This window comes from Babylonia areolata, chromosome 11, assembly GCF_041734735.1.
Source record: "Babylonia areolata isolate BAREFJ2019XMU chromosome 11, ASM4173473v1, whole genome shotgun sequence".
Taxonomy (NCBI): Eukaryota; Metazoa; Mollusca; class Gastropoda; order Neogastropoda; family Buccinidae; genus Babylonia; species Babylonia areolata.
In genome coordinates, this window is record NC_134886.1 from 13,745,270 (window position 1) to 13,769,385 (window position 24,116).

Below are 24,116 nucleotides of genomic sequence, written 5' to 3' on the forward strand. Positions count from 1 at the left end.
CCTGTGTCTGTTCTTATCCTGTGTATCCTGTGTTCAGTTCTCATCCTGCGTATCCTGTGTCAGTTTTTATCCCTGTATCCTGTGTCCAAATTATCTCAGTTTATCCCTGTATCCTGTGTATCATGTGTATCCGTATCCCTGTATCCTGTGTATCCTGTGTCCGTTTGTATCCTGTGATCCCGTGTACAGTTCTATCCTGTGTATCCCGTGTACAGTTCTCATCCTGTGTATCCTGTCTATACAGTTCCAGCTGGTGTGTGACCTGTCCTGGGTTCCTTCACTGACCATCTCCATGCAAATGGTCGGCGTTGTCATTGGAGCGACTCTGGCAGGTGTGGCCCGTGTGTGTGTGTGTGTGTGTGTGTGTGTGTGTGTGTGTGTGTGATTGAGATAGATAGATAGAGAGAGAGAGAGAGAGAGAGAGAGAGAGAACTGATTTTATGAATGAATAAATGAATGAATGAATGAATTCCTGAGGGTAATAGAATAAGCAACAATGTGGTTTTTTTTCCCATCCAGCTCACAAAAGGGGAAAATGTAAACAAAAATGAACTGCAAATGTCATCACATAAAATGAAGCGAGAGAGAGAGAGAGAGAGTAGTGTGTTTGCGCGCGCGCGGGTGTGTGTTTGTGTGTGTGTGTGTGTGTGTGTGTGTGTGTGTGTGTCCGCGCGCTCGTGTGTGTGTGTAGTCTGGACGGTTTGATGATGGATACAAAAACCCGGCTGATGAACTGTTGGATTTTATTCATTTATTTATTAATTTGTTGATTTATTTGATTGTTTAATAATATCTATTATTTATATATTTTATAATGTCCGAGTGGCTTACTTAGATCAGTTGAATGACAGTTTGCTACAAATGCAAAAATTCCATAATGTTTCATCTTTAAATGATTCTTTGCTACAGTTGCAAAAATTCCACATTATTTCAATTCTCAGATTGTTTTTACCTAACACTAAACATTATACATGAATAATGACAAGAGAACAAAAACGAAGGAGGAACAACAAAAGAACAAACAGTGAAAGTATTTTCTTAATCCCTCTAAATTTTTTCTTCTTTTATTCAATAGTCCTTGGGTGGGTTGCATGAGCGATCCTAGCACCGATATCTGTACTTAGTTTCTGCGCTAATTCCATAGATATAAGACAATTCGTACCGCTTAGCAAACATACCGTTGTGGAGATTGATTATGCAACCAGTTTACGTTTAGCAAAGAATTTTGTAGTAATTAGAGAAACAGATAGTCACTTGATGGAATAGAATATCAGATCGTGATGTGATCGATCCTTCTTTTGTTTAACGTCTATCTCATAATCGTGATTTCAGACGAAAATCAACCCCCTTCCCCACCCGACCCATGCCTTAAATCATCGCTACTTTCTCTTTTCCTCACTCCTCAGTTAGCATAGAAAAGTGAATAAACAAAATAAAACTAGCCAGCCAGCAGATTTACAACAAAGAGCCAATGGGGCTCCCAGTTAAAGCCTGAAACACAAGTTGATTTCCATATAAAACGTTTCCAATGGAAACAGGTGGAACCGCAGATTTTGTAAATGAAAGAAATGCCTTCAAGACTCACTTGTGATACATAGAAAAAACCCAAAGAACTTTTTAAAATAATAATAATAAAGACAAAAAAACTTTAAGAATTGGTTTATTGAAATGTGTTCTCTATTTGTTATCATGATTATATAAAGCTTTGCGTTAAAAAAAAGAAGGAAAAAAAAAAGCTTCCAATCAGATTCGAACCATGGATGTTCGGGTCGATAATGCGTGGTTTTATGCATTGCGCTAACGCGGGTTTAACAATGACGTTCAAAAATCATTTGAGTATGTTTCCTTTTCTTGGAATAAATCGACAACGGTAATCGAATTGATAACACCGTTTAAATCATGTTATTTTGCTATATCTCGGGCATTTAAGAACTCTTTAAAGTCCGAGGTAAAGGAAACGTTCCCATCGCCTCAAACACACTGCAATATGTGTCCGTTTATTATTATTATTATCATAATATATATATATATATATATATAGAGAGAGAGAGAGAGAGAGGGAGAGAGATCTGCAGAGATCCGTGTTTGACAAGCTTGTCTTTACACTCACTGAGAAACTACGACATCGTCCATTCAATTTCTCTTTTCTGTTCATTCTAGTTAATTCAGTATCCAACTTAAAAGATTCATATGCAGTAAACACGTCGATGATTATTTAAGAAATTCTTTTAATTGGGCGGTAAAAGAGACGTTGCCACAGCGCCAGGCTTTGTAACATGTTATGTCAAGATTTGCACAGACCAGTCAAGACAAGGCTGACCTTAACTCAGTGAAACGGTCGATTCAAATTTTCTTTTATGTTCATTCTAGTTAATTCAGTGTCCACTTTGAAATATTCATATGCAGTAAATACGTCAATTAAGTAGTTAGTGTCAATGTATGTGTTCTGTCCAAAATTTGTATTTATTTGCTTTTAATTGCGAACATGAAAAACTAAATCATGGTGTCTTCTTACCAGATCGGGCAGCTGCTAAGGGGTAGCTTTCTTTCTTTTGCGTTCGACAGCTACGTAGTCAGGGTCGAAGTCCGAGGGATGCCACAAACTCGGACGTCTGGCGAAGATCGGCTACCGTCCCCCAGGGCTTGGTGTTGAGGTCCGCACCCCCAGGCCAGGACTGCTGCCGCATTTTCTCATACAGGGGGCAATCTTGGAGAATATGGGATGGGTTCTGGTCAGCCTGGCCGCAATCACATAGGGATGTGGCTGCCACTCCAATCCTCTTCAGGTGTGCTCGGAGGCCGCAGTGTCCTGTGCGAAGGCGGAAGATGGTAGTCTGGTGTCTCCTCTCCAGTGTCCTGATGGGATCCTGGTGTGCCTGGTAGCCTCCGTTCAGGGTGACCCAGCCTCTTCGGAATCTGCTGCGGAGGAGAGTTTTTGCTTCCTCATACGGCAGGAACGGTTGGCTGTGTGAGCTGGCTTCGTTCCTTAGCAAGGTGGGCTGCACGCTCGTTGCCTGGGAGCCTACATGTGCAGGCACCCACTGGAGGGTCGTTGGGGCTGTCTGGATAACGGTTGCGAGGGAGCCTTAAGGGACTGGATCAGTGGACCAGGATCAGGGGAATCAAGGGCCTGGAGTGTGGACATGGAGTCAGTGAAGATGGAGATGCTGCCAAGGGGCTTTCCACAGGAGGAGACGAATTCTGCTGCTGTTTTGATGGCCAGGACTTCAGACCTGAAATTGGAACAGAGCTTTCCCCCAGGGAGTGCGATGCTGCTGTGCTCTCCATCGGGAAATCTGACGTAGACACCACTGCCTCCGTTGTGTGTGGCTTCCTCCGCTGATTCGTCTGTGTATACATGGGTCCAGGAGCTGGCTGGGTAGGACTCCTCTATCATGGCCAGATTCAGGATCTTGAGAGTAGCTGGTTGCTGGTCTTTGGTGGTGATGCCAGGAACTCTGAGAATGATGGCGGCCTCTATCTGTTGGTCGAGCCTCCAGTCAGGCAAGGCAAGTTCAGTGCAAGACTCCCCTTTTGCCGCCAGAACATGGCTGTGCTGTGCTCTGAGTGCTTTATACTGGTGGTTGAGGCTCTGACGTTTGAGTCTGTGGCTCCGGTCTGTGGTGTAGGTGGTGTGAGGGCAGTCTTCTGAGCTTCTCTCCCTGCATCAGGACTTTCAGGTCGCGTCTTCTCTCCAGGGGCTCGACGTTAGCAGTTTTCTCCATGTCATGGATCGGCGTGGACTTCATGGCTCCAAGTATGAAGCGTAGTCCCATATTTTGGACTTTGTCGAGCCGGCTCTTGTTGGTCTTTGAGGCTGTGCCCCACGAGGTTGAGGCGTACTCCATGGTGGGTCTGACCGCTCCCATGTAGACCCTGGCGAGAAGCCTGCTGTTTGCTCCCCAAATCGTGTCGGCCAACTTCTTCAGCAGGGCTAGCTTGCGGATGCCTCTCCTCTCCATCTCCTCAATCTGGGGCCTCCTGGTCAGGCGGGTGTCCAACTTGACGCCAAGGAATGTTGGTGTACCCGTCTGGGGCAAGACCTGTCCCTGGAGCTTCAGCTTGACTTGCTCGTTGGCGGTGGAGAGAGAGAAGAGTGTTGCGTTGGTTTTTGTGGTGTTGAGCTCAAGACCCCAGTCTTCTGTCTATGTAGCGATATTGCTGACGACTTCCTGAAGCCAGTAGGAGGCCGTGCTGGTGTGTTCAGCGGATGTCCATACTGCCAGGTCGTCTGCGTGCAGACTGTTGGAGACTTGCTTCGTGATGTTGTCTCTGATGTCGTTGATATACAACAGAAACAATGTTGGGGAAAGCACTCCTCCCTGGGGGACACCCTCACGTAGCTTGACCTTTCTGCTGTGGAAACCGTCTAGTTTGACCCTTGCGGTCCTGCCGAAGAGGTAGTGGTGGATCCACATGTACATCTTGCTACGTACGCCGGCTTGGAGAAGTTTCAGGATGAGGCCGTCCTTCCACACTTTGTCAAACGCTCTCGACAGGTCAAAAAACACGGCCAGTGTCTTCTTCTTCTCCTGAAAAGAGTTTTCGATGTCCTGGACAAGGAGGGCTAGTTGATCTTCTGTGTTGCGGAATTTTCTGTAGCCGGTCTGGGTAGGTGAAAGGATGTTCTGTGTTTCCAGGAGGAAGGTGAGGCGGCGGTTAACCATCCTTTCCAGCAGCTTGCCGACACAACTCAGAAGGCTGATTGGTCTGTAGCTGTGGGGGTCCTTCTTGTTCGTTCCCTTCTTTGGGATCGGGATGATCTCTGCCTCTTTCCAGATGGAAGGCACGACTCCTGCTGTCCATCTGTAATTGAAGATCTGAAGCAGCACTGTTCTGGATGCTGGTCCCAGGTGCTTCAGCATGTCGCCAGTGACACCATCAGGCCCCGGAGTTTTCTTGGGCTTCGCGCTGGGACTATACGGCGTGGTGGCGCGTCCCCCAGGTGGCGGATGGGGGAGCCCTCCCTTTGGGGGTTGCACCAAATGATATGGAATAAGGTACCGTGGACCCACATAGTCTAGGAGAAGGACAACTCTGATTTCAAACCCGGGCGGATGGAGTCCGATAGCCTCAGCAGGCAGTCCTTCCAAGAGAAGGAAAACTCCCAAGAGAAAACCCGGCCAACTGTAAACCGTTACCAGATCAGGAGATCACCGAAGACGGCGCCACAGTGGCCTCTCTAAGGGGCGTGATCTAGTCAAAACCGGCTGTGCACGCACTCTACGACACATGTCTACCCAGAAAACGCTAGACCGATGTGGTGTCGTCTTCCTGGACCATGGCCGGGGGGAGACGGTGCCGGGCCCTCAGCCTCAAAGGGGCCCATCCACTACTACCGACCACGGACGTGATGCTTCTCAGACTCTTTGGGGAGAACAGATTGGAGCACATGGGCAAGCAGCACTTCGGATCGTCCACTGGAATGCGGAAGGAGTACAGCGAAAGAAGATTGAGGAGCTCCAGCGGTTTCTGTGTGAAAATGCGGTCGATGTATGTTGCATCCAAGAGACTCACCTCAAGAACACTCACCGCTTTTTCATAAGAGGTTACGAGTTGTTCAGACAAGACCGAGAGAACAGACTAAAGGGAGGCCTCATCACCCTGGTAAGAAACAACATCCCAGCGGCAGAGACCCAGAGTTCTGGTCAAGCTGATCTCGACACAGAATTTCTGGGAGTCAGGTTGGTGTTGCCAGGCACGTCAGTGACAGTCCTCAATGTCTACTCACCTACAAACCAAATACAGCTCGACTCCATCCTCGTTGACTCCCACAGCTGGATCATCAAAGGAGACTTTAACAACCACTCACCCAGCTGGGGCTACCAAGATCTCAACAAGAAGAGAGAAGATATGGAAAACTGCGCAGTCAGTAACTAGCTGATCCTCATCAACAGTCCAGAAGATCCACCTACGTGCTACTCACGAGCATGGAGGACCACAAGCACTCCTGACCTGGCCTTCGCGACAGACGACATCCATAGCATTGCCCAAAGGGAGGTGTCGCCCCAGCTTGGAGGCAGCGACCACAGGCCAGTGATCATTACAGTACAGAGACATTTTGAAACCCATCCCACCAGGCTCCCAGCAAGCTGGAATTACAAGAAGGCAAACTGGGACCTGTTCAAGCACGAGGCAGACAAGTGGACTTCTGTGCTGACACTGTCGCACCACAACATCAACGAAAATGCCAAGATTTGTAATAAGGCAGTATTAGACGCGGCGCAGGCAGATATTCCACGAGGCAAACGCAGAAACTACCGTCCCTACTGGACACCTGAGCTCGACACCCTGCACAAGACCCTCAGTGAAGCCAGGAACACAATGGAGAGCTCCCCCACTGACGAAAATGTAGAGACACACAACAGAGCGAAAGCTGCGTTCATAAAGGAAAAGCTGCAAGCAACACGCAAGAGTTGGCAAGACAAGACATCCTCCCTGAACATGGAGACAGACGTGCAGGGGCTCTAGAAGCTCAGTGACAAAGAAACTGAATGATGACAACCCCAGCAGAGGCAAGACCGTAATCGAGCAGGACAACCAGCTGAAAACAGAAAAGGCCGCAGCCAACACCTTTGAGGAACTGTACCGAGAGGAGTGTACGATCCACATGTCCAGACAGCGCATCAAGCAGGTACGAGAGGAAACCACGAAACTTATGATATCAGACCCACATGGCATAGATGACAGCTGTACGAGCGAACCATTCACCATAAAGGAGCTGAAACAAGGCATTCGCAAGCTAAGGGGTAGCAGTGTTTTCGGAATTCAGAACGACCATCAACGAAATAAACTGTTAATGACTCGGAAGTACAGCTAAATTCGGGAGATGTACAGCCTGTTACTGGTATAACTGTGAAGATCTTTTTCCAACCATGTTTAAGCCAAATTTGGTATTGGCAGACATATTATTTCCAGAGAAAATGGCAATGTTAAAGTTTACCACGGACACACAGACACACACAGACACACACACACACACAACACACCGAACACCAGGTTATTATATAGACTCGCTTTGTTCACACAAGTGGGTCAAAAACGTTTTCAGCTATTCACATCCATAGATGATAAACATGGGGATAATTGCATTACCACAAATACAAGTCACTTTCGAAGTAGATTTTGTTTTTTCAGAGCATCCAGTCATAGACTTTATATCAGACTAGTGAGACTTCTGTTACTGTAATGTCCTTTTGTTTTAAAAGAAAACGCACGTTCAGTTTGCAAGAGCAATAGTTCGCATTATCTCTGACAGGGTCAGACTCCTGTTTCAGTTTATTGTAATGGTTCCAGCAGGTTTTCTCCAGTAGAGAATGACCTTCTTGTAATGAATATGGAATACGGATTTCTATAGCATTGTGAATATTAATTGCGTCTTTTTTCGCACAACGATCCACCCACTCATTTCCCACAATCCCTTCGTGAGGATGGATCCAATAAAAATTCATCTTTGTGCGCATGTGTGTGTGTGTGTGTGTGTGTGTGTGTGTGTGTGATGTAACAGGTCAACTAGCAGACAGTGTGGGCAGGAAGAAAACAATGGTGTCCTTTACGTCTCTACATGCAGTGTTCAACCTCATTGCTGCTTTTTCCGTCAACTGGCAAATGTTTGCTGTGCTGAGGTGACTTACTCCATGTAATACCTGAATGTCTTTGTATCTCTATCTTTTACGTCTTTATGTTCTTTTTCATTATGTTTGCGGCATTCTGACTGGGCATGAGCATGTATAAAGGTATATTTATGTCCGTATGTCTTGTACATACGTCTCTGTTTTATGTTTGTTTTTGTTAATATTCAATTTCATATTTATTTATTTCTTTCTCTGACTCATTGTCATGTCTGTCTGTAGCTCTCTCTGTGTGTACCTATGTGTACCTGTGTGTGTGTGTGTGTGTGTCTTTGTAGCAGCTGTCATACAAGGTAGGTATTATATTGATAATAATGAACACGTATTCAGCGCTTTTTGTAAAACAGAGCTCAAAACGCTTCACATACACACAAATCTCGTTGACTATAATTCCCGAAATAATAAAACAAATCAGTTTTAACACATGTGAAACGGACATGACATGACTTACCCGGGTAATCCACGTGCTTACACAAGAATAAAGAGTATCAATTCCTTTGACTCATTTTGGGGTGTGGAGGATATTTTGTTACAAAAATAATATTGTACACCAAAATTAAACATGAACAGCAATTTTGATACACCATATAATATATACATTATAGTACAGGCAACGTTGCCCATCTCTACAAAATAATTTTCGGTTTAACCGCGTTTTCTTGGCTGCAGAAAATGAATTCCACAGACAATCTGTTCCAGGAAGAAAAATGAAACAATCGTTGACTTTTACCAGTGACGTCGTATTGCAACACACACGCACGCACGCACACATTGCGGTGAACAGAGATATCAGAACTGCTGAAATGGATTGGTCTTCTTTGAAAGAGGCTGCAGAAGTGGTATGTCTAATGCTAAATGGGAGGTGGCGGAGTGGTTAAGATGCTCGTCTGCCAGTGCAGAGTCCGTGAGGGTCTGTGTTCGAATCCCGCTCGCACTCTTTCTCCCAAGTTTGACTGGAAAATCAAACTGAGTGTTTAGTCAATCGGACGAGGCGATAAATCGAGGTCCCGTGTGCAACACGCATGTGGTTCACTGAAAAAAAAACACCCGGTGCAACGAGCTTGTTCTGAAGAAGAAATCCATTGTTATATGTATATATGCATCCACTCAAGGCCTGTCTATGCGCGTTGGGTTATGATGCTGTCAGGTATCTGCCAAGCAGATGTGGTTTAGTGTATATCGATTTGTCCGAACGCAGTGACGTCTCTTTGAGAAACTGAATCTGGATTCCAGATGGTAGGACCCTGAAAGGAGAGAGTATGTTGACCAAAGGATTCTGTTTTGACAGATGATCAGTAGAATAAAGGTGATTTCGAAATGGGCTGTTATGACGAGAGATATTCACGGCAAGTGTCAGTGAGAGATGAGAAGGAGACTGAAGAGAGTTGGTACGAAATCCGGGACTGAATGGGGAGCCAACGCAAATTAGATCTGGGAAATTTCAGAATCATCCTTGCAGTATTGTTGCGAACCTTTCGGGGCTTGTGAAACAGGTAGTTTGGGGTGCCAGCGAGGACAGCCTTGCCAAAATCAACCCTGTTGCATTCATAGATAAAATAGTTTCGGATTTTGTAAGATAAAACTTTCGTCAGATAGGTGACATAATTCTTTAAATAAATGACTGGTCACCCTATCAATATGACTCCCCATCACCCTTTTTGTGGAATAATTCTACACGTTCTTTTTTTTTTCGTTTGTAATTTGGAAGAGAATAGAATTAAATATGTCTTTATTATCAAGTGTACCGGGGTCACAAGGAATAAGGGAGGGGCGGGGGAGGAGGGGCAGTACATAAAAAGGTACAAACAAATCGAAAGTCATATGCAAACATAGATACAGTAGAATTTTGGACACACACATGTGCATAGTAGTAGGCCTCCTTCGGGCATGGCTGACCATGGATAGAGTATATCCGACCTAATGTCTAACTGGGCTGTCTGCTTGGACCAAACAGCGTCGCCTATGACTGTAGAGACCGATGCGAGAGAGAGAGTCTCTGTCGCAGCGATCACATGTTTAAGCTGATGCTGGTCTGTCGGCTGCCGACCCTTTTCTGCGAGCTCGCTTTTCTGCTGCAGCAGCTGACAGTTTGTCCTCACCAATCCGCAGCTGATTCTTGAGAGTGCTTCACCATCTGTTGCGATCATCTGCAAGGTCCTCCCAGGACTCAGCGTTGATCTCAAGTGCCTTCATGTCACGTTTGCAAACGTCTTTGTATCTCAGCTGTGGGCGGCCGATGCTTCTCTGCCCCGTGGCGAGCTCTCCATAAAGGATGTCTTTTGGGATGCGACCATCTTCCATGTGGCGAACGTGGCCCAGCCAGCGCAGCCGACACTGTCTCAGCATGGTATACATGGTCGGGAGGCCAGCGCGAGTCAGGACTTCAGTGTTTGTCACCTTGTCTTGCCAGGAGATGCCGAGTATGCGCCGTAGGCTTTTCAGGTGGAAGGTATTGAGCCTTTTCTCCTGACGAGCATGTGTGGTCCACGCCTCACTGCCATACAGCAAGGTGCTGAGGACGCAGGCGTTGTATACAGCCATCTTTGTCTTTGTGGTCAGCTTGGGATTTGTCCACACTCTTTGTGTGAGGCGGGCTAGTGTTGTGGCTGCCTTCCCGATCCTCTTGTCGATTTCGGTGTCAAGGGAGAGGATGTCGGTGATGGTGGACCCAAAGTAAGTGAATTGATGGATGGCTTCAATAGCTCGTAGTCATCAATGGTGATGGCTGGTGGAGATGACGTGTCTTGGCATAGGACATTTGTCTTCTTGAGACTGATGGTCAGATCGAAATCTTTGCAGGCCTGGGAGAAGCGGTCCATTAGTGACTGCAAGTCCCGCTGGGTGTGGGTCACAACTGCGGCATCGTCAGCAAAGAGCATGTCTCTGATGAGGGCTTCGCGGACTTTTGTCCTTGCTCTGAGGCGGGCGAGATTGAAGAGCCTGCCATCTGATCTGGTCCGCAGGTAGATCCCTTCTTGCGCTTTGCTGAACGCATATCTCAGGAGAAGAGCAAAGAAGATTCCAAATAGGGTGGGGGCGAGGACACACAGCCTTGTTTGACACCGCTGCGTACGTCGAAGGGCTTGGAGAGGTTACCATTGAACTGCACCGTCCCTTTCATTTTGTAGTGGAAGGACTCAATCAAGCTATGCAGTTTGGGGTTGGGAGGGGGGGGGGGGGCAGCCAATCTTTCGAAGAGCCCTGAAAAGGCCGTCTCTGCTGACTAGGTCAAAGGCCTTGGTGAGGTCAATGAATGCGACATACAGGGGCATCCTATGCTCTTCTCCTGGATTTGGCGAAGGGAGAAGATCATGTCTACCGTGGATCTCTCTGCTCAGAAATCGCACTGTGATTCCGGATAAACGCGTTCGGCCAGTTTCTGCACGCGAATTAGGAGGACCCGAGCGTAGACTTTGCCTACAATGCTGAGAAGTCAGATGCCTCTGTAGTTGTTGCAGTCGCTCCTTTCACCGTTGTTTTTGTAGAGGATGATAATCTTGGCGTCCCTCATGTCCTGCGGTACAGCTCCCTCATTCCAGCACTGACAGAGGTCTGTGTGCAGAAGATGCAGAAGAGTAGTCTTGCAGTGTTTAATGAGGTCTGGGGAATTCCGTCACTGCCAGGTGCCTTGCCTGATGTCAGGCTGTTAATGGCCTTGCTGAGTTCGTCTTCAGTTGGCTCTGCGTCAAGTTCTTCCATGACCGGCATGCACTTGATGGCATCGTGGGCTGAGTTGGACACCATGTTTTCTGTGGAGTAGAGGTCGGAGTAGTGTTCTGTCCATCTCTCCATCTGCTGGCTAGGGCCGTTGATTACTTCCCCAGTGGAGGATTTGAGGAGGGCAGTCTTGCTCTGTGTTGGTCCCAGTGCCTTCTTAATACCATCATACATCCCTCGGATGTTGCCTCTTTTAGCAGCATTCTGTATCTCTTCGCTGAGCTCTGTCCAGTACTCATTTGCACATCGCCTGGCGTTAAACTGAACCTTACTCCTGGCGGCCCTGGGGATTTGCAGGTTCTTCTCACTGGGTGACCGTTTGTACTCAGTGAGTGCAGCACGCTTGGCCTCAATACTGGGAGTCATCTCTGATGATTTGGCCTCAAACCAGTCGTGGGACTTCGCGGTTTTCTTCCCAAAGGTGGCCATAGCAATGCGGTGCATGGTGTCTCGTACCGTTTCCCATCTTTCTGTGGCAGAGTCTCTGGGCTGCGATGCATCGAATTCTCTCTCAAAGGCCTCTGCGAACTGTTCTACAAGGTCTGGCTGAGACATCTTGCTGACGTCAATGCGAGAGTTCCCTTGTTTCTTTGAGCAGTGGAACTTCTTTGGTTGCAGTCTGATCTTGCAGCATACCAGAGAGTGGTCCGTGTCGCAGTCTGCGCTGTGGTAAGAGCGAGTGTGGAGAAGGTTTTTGATGGCAGCTCGTCTTACTAGGATCAGATCCAGTTGGTGCCAATGTTTTGAGTGCCTCCAGGAGACTTTGTGTTGGGGCTTCGTCTTGAAGAAGGAGTTGGTGATTCATAGTTCATGGCAGGTACAAAACTCAAGTAGTCGCTGTCCATTCTCATTCATTTTCCCCACTCCAAAGGAACCGAGACAGGAGGGCCACGAATCGTTGTCTGCACCCACTCTGGCATTGAAGTCGCCCAGGAGAACAAGTTGTTTTGTCCTGGGGATGTTCCTTATGGTTGATGCGAGATTTTCGTAGAACTCATCCTTGGCGTCTGGAGAGGCGGACAGTGTTGGAGCATATGCGCTGACGAGAGTGACATAGTCTTCGGAGGTGTTGAGGCAGAGAGTCAATAGTCGTTCTGAACCGCCGCTGCCTGGTTCGATCATGTTCAGCAGGCTGTTCCTGACTGCAAAGCCTACTCCATACTCTCTTAGGACATCAGAGCTCTTTCCTTGCCAGAAGAAGGTGTAGTCCCTCTCCTTTAGTGTTCCTGAGTCAGCCAGCCGTGTTTCCTGCAGAGTGGCAATGTCCACATTTAGTCTCTTCAGCTCGCTGTTTATGACGGCCGTCTTTCTGGCGTCGCTCATGTCTTGCAGATCTTGGGAGAGCCCAGGCATCATTGTCTGGACATTCCAACAGGCCAGTTTCATTGTTGATCCGTTTCTTGAAGTTTTCTTTTGGCCTGGTGCGGATATTAACGACCTGCTTGTCGGATATTCTCCTAATCTTCATACACCCATAGAAGAAGGCAGGTCGTGGCGGGACAGCACCTAACTGGCTGGGGGCTGCCCAGCTTTGGCGGGCGGTAGCTGTCCAGTGGGACGCGAGGGTCCCTCCCACCGTCAGAAGCAACCCCTGGCGTAGGTTCTACGCCAACTGAGCGCTAACTTATAACCGGTAACTGTTGCTTCACGTGTTGTTCCGACGCTAGTGCTGGTAGCGAAGCTGGAGTGTCCTCTCCAGGTTTTAGATGCAAGGTATTTGTGGATGGATGGACGGATATAAGCCTGGGTAATGTAATATGGAAGACAGGCTGTTGCCCATGCAGCTTGTCCCCCGTCTCCACCTCGCTGACAGATCCAAAGGAACAGCAAGGCCGTTACGTTTTGGTGCCAACGCGGCCGCAGGAGCTGCCGGAAAGTGACAAAGTTTGCCATCCAACCGCCTTAAGGGCCCCACACCGGATTTTCTGTCAGGGTTTACTTCCTTAGCTAGGTGGCCGCAGATAGCTCTCCAGAGCTGACGCCCTTTGATGGGTCATTTAATTCCACCAGGGTGTCTAGCCACCCTCCTCACCATCCTCCTGAGAGGACTGGTGGGGGTGCTGGTTTAGTCGCCAGCAATTCGACCCTGTGACAGGTAGTACTGGGATCCAGGTTACCAGTAGCAGATATCTCTATCTGACCTGACAACTTCATGTGCATACATATCAATATAAGAATTTGTGCGTGCACCCGCGCACGCACACGCACATATGCACACACACACACACACACACACACATGTTTGAACATAAGCCGCACATTACACATAACATATCGACGGGGCTTATTACTAGATATTCAGGTAAATGGTTGTTGATTGCACAGTTCTCTTTAGTCAAATTGGATTCATTTGAGAGACAGGGCATTAACTGCTTTGGGGGAAAAGCTGTTTGCGAAGCGATTGGTTTTGGTCACAATACGTCTGTACCGACGACCCGACGGGAGCATCTCTAAAATTCCATGTGGTTCGTCCTGGCTGATTGATTTTGCTTTTTTTTTTTTTAGTAGCTTTTTAAAATCTTGAATTCCAAATCTACGTCTATGCAGACACTTCTGCGTGCCTGGAACACTCCTTTTTAGAATATATCTACCGTGCTCTATTAGACTATTTTGTCCTTGCACGTGAAACCGAACAATGCTGCGAGTGCATTGTTATCCCGTATTTTCTGTTTTGTATGGCAGTATTCTTTATCTAGCTATTTTCGATGCCTGGATATATAATCAAACATCAGTGTGCCTATAATCCAAGTGTCGGCTTGATTCTGTCAGTTTTCTTATTCTACACATATCGAAGTTTTAAGGGTTGCAAGAGTTCCATTTTACGTTGTGAATATTTCCGCCGTCATTTCTGTCATCTAGAAAATCGCCTGCTATGATATTTCTCGTCATATCGTATAGGTAGTTTGCAAACCATCTTTCTAAAATGTTTTGGATTCCATTTTATTTGAAATTATATAATATACAGTTTTACGTGGGTTTTTCTACTTATCAAACCATGTGCTAAAGGTTTTCTGTTCGTAGTTCTATTCTAGTTGGATTTTTGTTGTTGTTGTTGTTGTATTTAGCAGATTGCTAAGCTTTAAACATGAGATTAATTATGAGATTCTTCCTCCTTCTATGTAAAAATAGTACAGAAAAAAAGGATATCTTTCTATTTAACCAGTACACATAACACTTTTTATCATAAAAAGAAGAATCACGTCTTTTTAATCTTTTTCCAAAATAAAACGAATATACCTACCTACGTATGTACCCATCTACCAACCTACCTATCTACCTACCTACCCCTGTCTACCTACCTACCAACCAACCTATCTACCTATGTACCTACCTACTTACACCTACCTATGTACCTACCTATATACCTACCTACCTACACCTATCTACCTGCCTACCTAGACCAATCTACCTACCAACCAACCTATCTACCTACCAACTAACCTACCTAAATACCTACCTGTGTACATACCTATATACCTACCAACCAGCCTACCTACCTACCTATGTACCTACCTACACCTATCTACCTACCAACCAACCTAGCTACCTAGACCTCTCTACCTACCAATCAACCAACCTACATATGTACCTACCTACACCTATCTACCAACCAACCAACCTACCTACACACCTGACAAAAGGTGACAGGTTATCACTGAACAGTTTTGGTAATGATTACTTTCTTTATTCAACTTAATCAGTCGGCTTCCATGGCTGAATCTGATGCACTGGTGACTCAAACACGGGAGTGCATTGCTAGCCTAAAGGACTGGATGACTCTCAAGCTGCAACTAAATGATGATAACACTAAATTTATGATAACCTGTCCAAAGAAGTTTCGTCAACATCCTTCCTTTCCTGACTCTGCTCTGGACAATAGCACACCTGTTTCACTTTCTCCTTCTGTTCGCAGTCTTGGTGTAATCCTAGACCAGTCTCTTTCCTTCCAACAGCACATTTCGAATATCTGTTAAGTTGCCTATTTGGAACTGCGTAGAATCAGCTCTATCCGCCACTATCTCTCAACCGATGCAACCAAGACACTTGTATGCTCTCTGGTTCTCTCAAGATTGGATTACTGCAACTCTCTTTTGGCCGGCCTTTCCAAATATCTATTAGACTCCAACGAATTAAGAATAACGCTGCCAGACTCATTTGCAGAGCTTCTAAATTTGACCATGTTTCTCCTCTCCTTTAGTCTATCCACTGGTTGCCCGATTCTGATCGAATAAACTATAAGCTATCCACTCTGACCTTTTCTGCATTCAACGGATCTGGCCCCAAGTATCTTTCTGAACTCATCCATATCTATACCCCGTCCCGCCAGCTCCGTTCTTCCTCTGATACTCGACTTCTCAGGATACCTCACGTCAAGAGTAAGACCTATGGAAACAGGTAGTTTTCTTTTCAATCGCCAAAGACGTGGAACAAGCTCCCTGATAACCTCCGTCATTCTGATTCCATCGCATCTTTTAAATCTCGTCTCAAAACTCACCTTTTCCCTCAGCAATAAGTTCAATTGTGGCAGGTCAAATCAAATCAAATCAAATCAAATCAAAAACACTTTATTAATCCACATGGAAATTAAGTTGTACAATCACAGGCTCATTGTGAACACTGGCATAAAATCATGCGCAACATAAGAAGAGATTAAAACTAGTCAAATAAGAATTCCCAATAGCTGACGATATACTAACCCCCCACCCCCACCCACATACTCATGTTAAGACAATATGGTATTGCACAACAATATCAACAAATGAAAACATCCAACAAAAAAAGGGTATAAGATTACTAAAAATGACATGCGCGCACGCACGCACACACACACGCACACACACGTTAAGACCATAAGGTATTGTACAACAATACATAAAAACATCAAGGGAATAAATCGTATATATAAGTAAAATGCACACACACACACACACACACACACACACACACATACACACACACACACACTCATTCACACACACACACTCACACACACACAAACAACGTATGCATGCACATAACATATGTCACGCCAATAAGATTAGAACATTAACATTAAGATACATGAAATCCAAGTAAAATAAGAAAATATTTAAAAATCACTTCCGATCACACACACAGAGAAATGCTTGCTTGCCCGTGCTCACCCGCTCAGTCCGACATGCACGCATGATGTCTGCTCCCATACACTCGTCTGCTGGTGAAGTTCAGGTGTTGCTGTGGCGAGGGGGTTTGGGGGGTGGGAGGGTTCACTTAGTGTATTGGATGTTTTGATTGTGTGCGCGAATGGCTGTAGGAATAAATGAATTAATGTATCGAGATGTTCTTGCGCGTGGAGCTCTAAACCTACCACTTATGTCTGACCTTCTGCTATTTATGGCGTCATGTAGTGGGTGTCTTTCGTCGGTCAAAATTGTTATTAGTCTGTCAGTCAGTTTTCTATTGGGCATGTCACAAAAGGTGTCATGTCTTATACCCACCACCCCACCCACTTTCCTAATGACTTTTTCCAACCTGTCTTTGTCATGTTTGGTCAGGTTTCCCCCCCAGCACACGGCTCCGTATGTTAAAACACTACAGACAACAGATGTGTAAAACATTTGGAGCATCTGCTTGCATACATTAAAAGATTTCATTTTTGTAAAACATTTGGAGCATCTGCTTGCATACATTAAAAGATTTCATTTTTTAAAAGATTTCATTTTTACCTTCCACTTCCTTTGCGTTAGATGTGCTTGACTATGTGTGTATACATATATATGTGTACATAATTACATGCATGTATATGAGTGTGTATAGTGTGTGCTTGTGTTTATGTGAGTTTGTGCCTGCTTGTGTGTGCGTACGTGTTAGGGTAGCTGTTAGATACACATGTATGTTAAAATGTATTATGCAGTGTGTGTGTGTGTGTGTAGTCCCATTTTGGTGTGTGTATTAACATTGATGTAATGTTTTATGTTAACAAAAGCGTTTTCGTAAAGCACCTAGAGCAAATTTCTGGATCGTGTGGTTTTTTTAGTATCCATTATTATTATTATCATTCGCTTATTTCATTATTTGAATACTTTGTTCGCATACTTTGATGTCATCCGTTTCATTGCGTTTTCCTTTTCTTAGCATATCGCAGTACTGACAGATGACCGATATTCCTTTTCAAGGAGGGGTGTACAAGTTGGTTTTTCTTTTATTTTTATATCATTTCACTTGTGTCTTAAAATGTTATATTTTTTACCTGTGCGTTTTCATTTCATATGATAATTGATGTTTACATGATAATCAGGAAAGGTCGAACAGATAATTCATTCATTTCACTTGCTTATCTGTTGAGTTAATTATATCATGCTCAAGTTTGTTTTGACTTATCTTTCGTGTTTTCTTTTAAATCAGTTTTTCAGTAAAGTCGAAAGTGTTTTCCAGTTGCATATAAATGACAATTATGTCGGTGTCTCTTTCTTTGAGCACTCGTGGCAATGATTACACTGAAGGACATGACAGTTGGTTTTCAGCGATAGACGCTTGTCACGCTCTGTAAGAGAGTGGACGTGAAACGCCCACCCAACCCAGCACTAACAGACAGACAACACAACACAGACTATATAATTCAAAGTTCATTTTAATCAATCACACACAGAACTTTACTAACACAATAACCACAATACCAGCCGCAGTAACTAATACATTCAGATGACAGAATGGATAAATGAATAACAAAAAACACAGAAGTTGACGAAATAAGCGTCCAGCAGCAACTAAACTAGTTTGGAGAATGTTATCGGTGTGCCCACTTAGGATGTTTGATATATTATTAAAAAACAAACAAAAAACCCCACTGAAGCTCTGTGCACAACACAGAGGAAAACAATGACTTGGACGGCGAAGGCAAGAAGACGAAGCTACTGTGGTGCACGAAAGCCAACAACGACGGTGATGAGGAGTGCAGCAGGAAAACTGCAGCTGACATGACTGGAGCAACGACGCCACCCGGCCGCCACAGGGAAAACGGGACAGTTTCTGAAAGATAGTGTGTATAAGACGTTGAAAGAAGAACTAGGAAAAAACATCAGTTTGGAAAACATTTATCAATGATAATTTGACCTTGTGAAGATAACGAAAACAAACATTCTTACAATAACTGTAAAGGGGTTCACAAGGAAAATGTTAACTCATATCTCAGTGGCTGAAATTCTGTAAACACATTGTCACCATTCTTTAAAAAGTTCTGTTTAAAACACTTCTCTCACAATACAACAAAACACTTCTCACAATACAACAAAACACTTTTCCAGTATTAGCTCCGCACCCCAAAGAACAAAGTTATCCGTCACATCTCTCATCCCACAAACTGAACAGGACAAACGGACAAAGAAACCCTTTGATTGCAAACTGACAATGACAAACTATTTGAACAGTGAAACTCACCTGCCAACTGGGTACTACTACCCTGACGTTGGAAACAAACAAACAAAAACCCACCACCACAGACGACACATGTCCAGCATGGTACTCCTACCCTCTTTGCTGGAGCACACAGAAAACACAGAAGCATGGCCACCCAGAGGAAAAGCGATCCTCACATGAAGGTGCCCCCAACTGGGCAAAATCCCCCAACCCCAAACAGGCACGACCTTCCTCCAAGAAGGCCGCGGGCGCAAAGCCACGAAAAATGTCACTGACAGAACAGAGAGACTTGAACCTCTGCTCAGCAGTGACAGGAACGCGAGAACAAGACGACTGCACGAGAAAAACGTAAAACCGGGAACTGCACACACAAAAACGACAGGCAAGCTGGGGAGAGGAAGTGGGGAAGGGCACGTGCGAAACAGAGATCTGCACGTGATTATCATGAATTGTGACACCACTTCAAGGAAAACACTCATTAAATTGAAGGCACTGAAATATATCGTTTGCAGATTGCTGACCGGTCTGACGGCTGGAGGACTGGAGATGATTGGTATTTCCTTTCCAACTGAATTCATCGGGAGGGACAGACGAGCTGTGGTCAGTTCCGTCCCATACTGGGGCGTGGGGGCAGTGACCTTGAGTTTACTGGTGTGGGCAGTTCCCCACTGGAGTCACGTGCACCTGATCACAGCTGCCTGTTCAGCTATTTGTCTGGTTGGCTGGTTGTGAGTTGTCCATTCCGGCTCTGTCTGCCTGTCTCTGTTTATCTGTCTGCATCTGACTGGCTCTGTGTCTCAGTCTCTCTCTCGCTCAATTTCTACGTGTGTGTGTGTGAAATTCAAAATGAAAGTCAAAGTAAAAAAAAAAATTATGACGGTAAATTGAATAAGCGACAATTGCTTTTTTTGCATTATGCCATCTAAAAACAACAACAACAACAACAACAACAAAAAAAACCAACAAAAAACCCACACAAACAAACAAAGCAAATATATGCAATAATAGTTTGATAATAAGATACACAGCTGCATTTCTGTTTCATACAAATGCACACAAATACACATACTCGAGCACATTACACCACGGCCACCCCACTCATACACACATTCCTTCATGTCATACAAATTCACTGCCAACACAAGCATACACAAAACATTTCACAGGTTGATAATCTTTTGGTATGTGTGTCTGTGTGTGCACAACTCTCGTGATAATAAAGATTCCCCCCCCCCACCCCCTCTCTCTGTGTCTGTCTCCAAGCTGTTCAGAGCCCAGCAGACAGCGCCACATCTGCACCATTTCACTGGCATTGTGTTTATCCCCGCCCGTCCCCAATCTCCCTTTGGCAAGGAGCAAAGAGGCAATATATATATTCCCCTTCTGAGGACAACTCTTGCCAGATACTGTGATTTCGTTGGAGTGGAAAAGGTCCTCGGACAACAGTGCCATCAATCTGTCGACGCAGAGAACATGAAGACGAAGCCATCCTAAACATGATCCCTTAGGGGACATGAAAATCCAGACAGTTGATGACGCACTTTCTACATTGTTCATTGTGATGCATGTGGATGACGATGACGATGATAAAGATATCCATTTGGGTGCAGGACTACGTGACAAAACTATACTCCATTCATTCTTTCGTCTTATACATAACTAGCGTCCACCAGACCCCAGATATACTGTCACCTGCAGTTATGTTCAGAAATTTGAGTGACTCTCTGAAACACCCATTTATGAAGCGTGTGACACTTCGTGGTTTGGTTCCCGTCTTCCTCCCTGAGCCTGTAGCACACCCCAGCTCTAAACGGAGCTGGCTACGGGCCGACAACTCCACGACGATATGCCTCTTGTTTGGTTCGACCCTGTGTACTCAAAGTCGTCATTCCGTGACGCCGGCCACTTCGACACGGCAGCTGCTTTGCTTTCTCCATTTGGATTCCATGAAGACTTTCAAAAATTTCAAATCGTTGTAACTCATCAGATTCGTCAGGACAACGGCAATAACAGCGAAGCTTGTCAAAATGTAACCCTTCTCTGTCTGTCCGTCTAGATTTCTCCCAGAAAGCGTCCGCTGGTTGGCTGTGAAAGGTCACGTGACGGAAGCTCAGCGCGTGCTGTGCAAGATGGCGCGGTGGAACGGACGGAATCCTCCCAACCTGAGTTCAGTGCAGGCTCTGTGCTCGGACAGTGGCCACACTCAGAGGAAATACAACATATTCCATATTTTCTCCACCTGCGAAATGATGAAGGTCACCTGTTTGGCTGGATTTATGTGGTGAGGTGATGTATTCTTGTGACACAATTTTGAAAACTTCACTGTCAAATTTGGATAAAAGGTGCATCTACCATTAACTACCCAAGTGAAGAGAAACTTTGCAGAAAGGTAACGGACATGAGATCTATAGAACTATACAAGACATTGAATGTTTAAAAAGGGCGTTAAGGAAAGGGTAAAGGAAGGAGCGGTTGAAGAAAACGTAATGGTAATATGTGTTACTGTGGTAACAGCAGGACTAACAATGTAGCACTCGTAACGAGAATGAAAATTTAGCCATCATCAGAGGAAGAGAAGATGAACAGATTTTTGTATGTTGAAATTAGTACAGTTGATAGCTGCAAAGTTACGATGATTTTCCTCAGCATTTTTGCTTATGTTGTTTCCAATCAGTACGATTTCCCCTTTGATAACCCCTCTTGCTATCTGCTGCCAGGTTTGTTTCTTCGATCACTTACTACGGGATACTGTTCGGCATCAAGAACCTGTCCGGAGACTTCAATCTCAACTTCTTTGTAATGACGGCGGTGGAAATTCCACCTCCACTGCTGGTCTTCCACTTATCGCGACGGTCAGTATATTCGTTCACCGTGCTGTTCTCTGCACACGCGCACCCAGCCACGCACACACATACACTCTCTCTCTCACGCACACGCACGCACGCACGCACACACACACACACCTCCGGAAACCTGGAGGGGGTCAGGCTGGTGTTCTCTTGACCCTCTCCCGGGAGGGTCACTACCTTGTGGTCGGGAGGCTTAGTGGCCAGTGATCGAGCGAGCTATGTCGGCGGGGGCATCAGTGCTTCTTGGGGTTTTGCTGCTCTGGTCCCAGGTTTTAATTGACAGCCTACATAGCCATCGTAGCTGTTCGGGCTGAATAAGTGGCGGTTTTTGTACTGATGCCCCTGATAGGGCTTCCCATGCTGAACAGGTCGTGAGTGAGGCCCAAACTAAACGTGACCCACTGTCCCTTTCGCTATTCTCTATTCTTCTTTTTACCGCCTCTTTTCTGTCTTCAGCTCTCCATCAAGCCTTCTTTTCCACATCCTTTTTTTTCTCTGCGGCCTTCTTTAGGCCTGCCGTGTTTGCCGTGTGGCGCGACCTGTGATGGAGGGGAATGAGATCCTGGGGATTGAGAGAGCACGCTGCTCTCAACACATCCCTTTGGCTCGGATCTCTCCTAAGACAGGCGGCACACATTGGCCCGTGTGTGTCAATCGGCTACCCCTTCGTGGGGCTGGGTCAAGACTGGCAGTTTAGAGGCTAACGAAGGTAACCCCCCGTAGTGCTCGGCTCTCTGTCCCCGGGAGCTGGGCATGATCGGGGGGGAACACGTTGGAGCTAGACTGTTGGTCGTATATCCCTCTCGAAACCTGGAAGGGGTCAAGCTGGTGTTCCCTTGACCCTGGCCCCTAAGTTGGACCCCATGGTGGGTGGGTAAGGGAGGGATGAATTTACATTTTTCTCAACATGAATTCCAAAAAATTACACCCCCCTAACTCTGGAAAAAGACGATGACAAGGAACAGACTCAGATTCGGAGGTCATTGAGACCTCTGTATTTTGGCCATCGTGGCTTGTGATGGAGGGCGCCGATGACAACAAGCCCTTGTCGGCTCTCAGCCCCTTCGCTATCCAGAAGGGCTTTCAGTGTCTGGCAGGATCGCTGAAATCCATCAAGAGGCTGAGGAGCAGAGCATTTTTAGTGCAGACAGAGTCCAAAAGGCAGACACAGCTCCTTCTCAAGGCGACCACTTTCGTGGATAGGGCGGTGAAGGTTTCCCCTCACAAAGGTCTCAACTGCTCAAAGGGGGTTATCAGATGCCCGGAGTTGAAAGGTGTGTCTGAAGCTGAGATCAAGAGCGAGCTGTCCTCTCAGGGAGTGACCGACGTGTACAGGGTGACGGTGAGGAAGGGGTCGGACAGAGTCCCGACCAACACTTTCTTCCTCACCTTCTGCTGCCCGGATGTCCCCAAGGACATTCGGGTCGGATACCTCAAGGTTAGTGTTAGCCTGTACGTGCCGTCCCCTCTAAGATGCTTCAAATGCCAGAAATTTGGACATGTGAGAGACCGATGCAAGGATGAAGAGGCGTGTGGCACCTGTTCGAAGGCGGCGCACCAGGGCGATTGCGTCAGTCCAGCCCGGTGTGTGAACTGCGGAGGTGGCCACCCGTCCTCATCGAAAGACTGCCCCGCCTGGAAAAAAGAAAAACAAATCCAGAGGGTCAAGACAGAAAAGAAGATATCCTTCTTTGAGGCAAAGAAACAGGTGGAGGCCGCGTCGCCTAAGGCGTCGTACGCCTCTGTCGTCAGACCCAGGACGGTGGACGTCGCGGTCCAGACGACGTCCACAGGGACGCAGACGGACGACTTACCCACCTCGTTGGAACCGTTGGCCTTGGGTGGAGGCGCCGTGTCCACCCCTTCCCATCCTGTGCGGCAGTCCTCAGGGGCTGCTGGGCGAGAGCGGAAAACCTCGGGCGGAGGCACGTTGTCCGCCTCCCGCCCCACCCCACCCCCCGGCACCCCTCGCCCCGCCTCTCGTCTGCCTGGCCCTCGGGCTGGCGGAGGTGGCCGGAAACCCCCCGTACCTCCAAAACTCAAGGAGGGGAGGGTTGCGGTCTCGGCGGGATCGGGAGGGGCCGAGGTCGTGGATATTCCGACTCGGTCGGAATCAGAAAAATTAATTTCTAAAAATAAATACTACATCCTGGCCAACCTTGAGCCACCACAAGCAGAGGAGCAGGGGGTAGCGATGGAATAGGCTGCTGCTTTATTTTTTTTAACCTTCTTAATGGCAGTGATCCACTGGAACATCCGGGGGTTCTACGCCAATTTCCAGGAACTCCAGCTGCTTTGTCGTGCTTTGAAACCTTCAGTGCTGGCGCTGCAGGAGACTGCAAAGAGACGGCAAGGTTTTATCTCTCTCTGGTTTTAACTCCGTTTTTAAACCCGCTCAACCGAAGCAAGAGGGATTGACAGGAGGTGTTGCTCTTTTTATTCGCAAGTCCCTTTTATACAGTACAGTTCTTTTAAGCACTCCTTTACAGGCGGTGGCGGTCAGAGTCACGCTTGAGAAAACCAT

At 46.4% G+C, this 24,116-nt stretch overlaps 1 protein-coding gene across 2 annotated transcripts in view; it reads left to right on the forward strand.

Moving 5' to 3' along the window:
• LOC143287553 (organic cation/carnitine transporter 2-like) overlaps positions 1-24,116 on the forward strand; it is an 83,325-nt gene that overhangs the window by 44,943 nt on the left and 14,266 nt on the right. For both annotated transcript variants that reach the window (XM_076595635.1, XM_076595636.1), the window contains exons 4-8: positions 245-332; positions 7,508-7,625; positions 19,256-19,471; positions 20,800-21,024; positions 21,461-21,595. In XM_076595635.1, the coding sequence (XP_076451750.1) occupies positions 245-332; positions 7,508-7,625; positions 19,256-19,471; positions 20,800-21,024; positions 21,461-21,595 (782 nt within the window). The remainder of the gene's footprint in view (positions 1-244; positions 333-7,507; positions 7,626-19,255; positions 19,472-20,799; positions 21,025-21,460; positions 21,596-24,116) is intronic.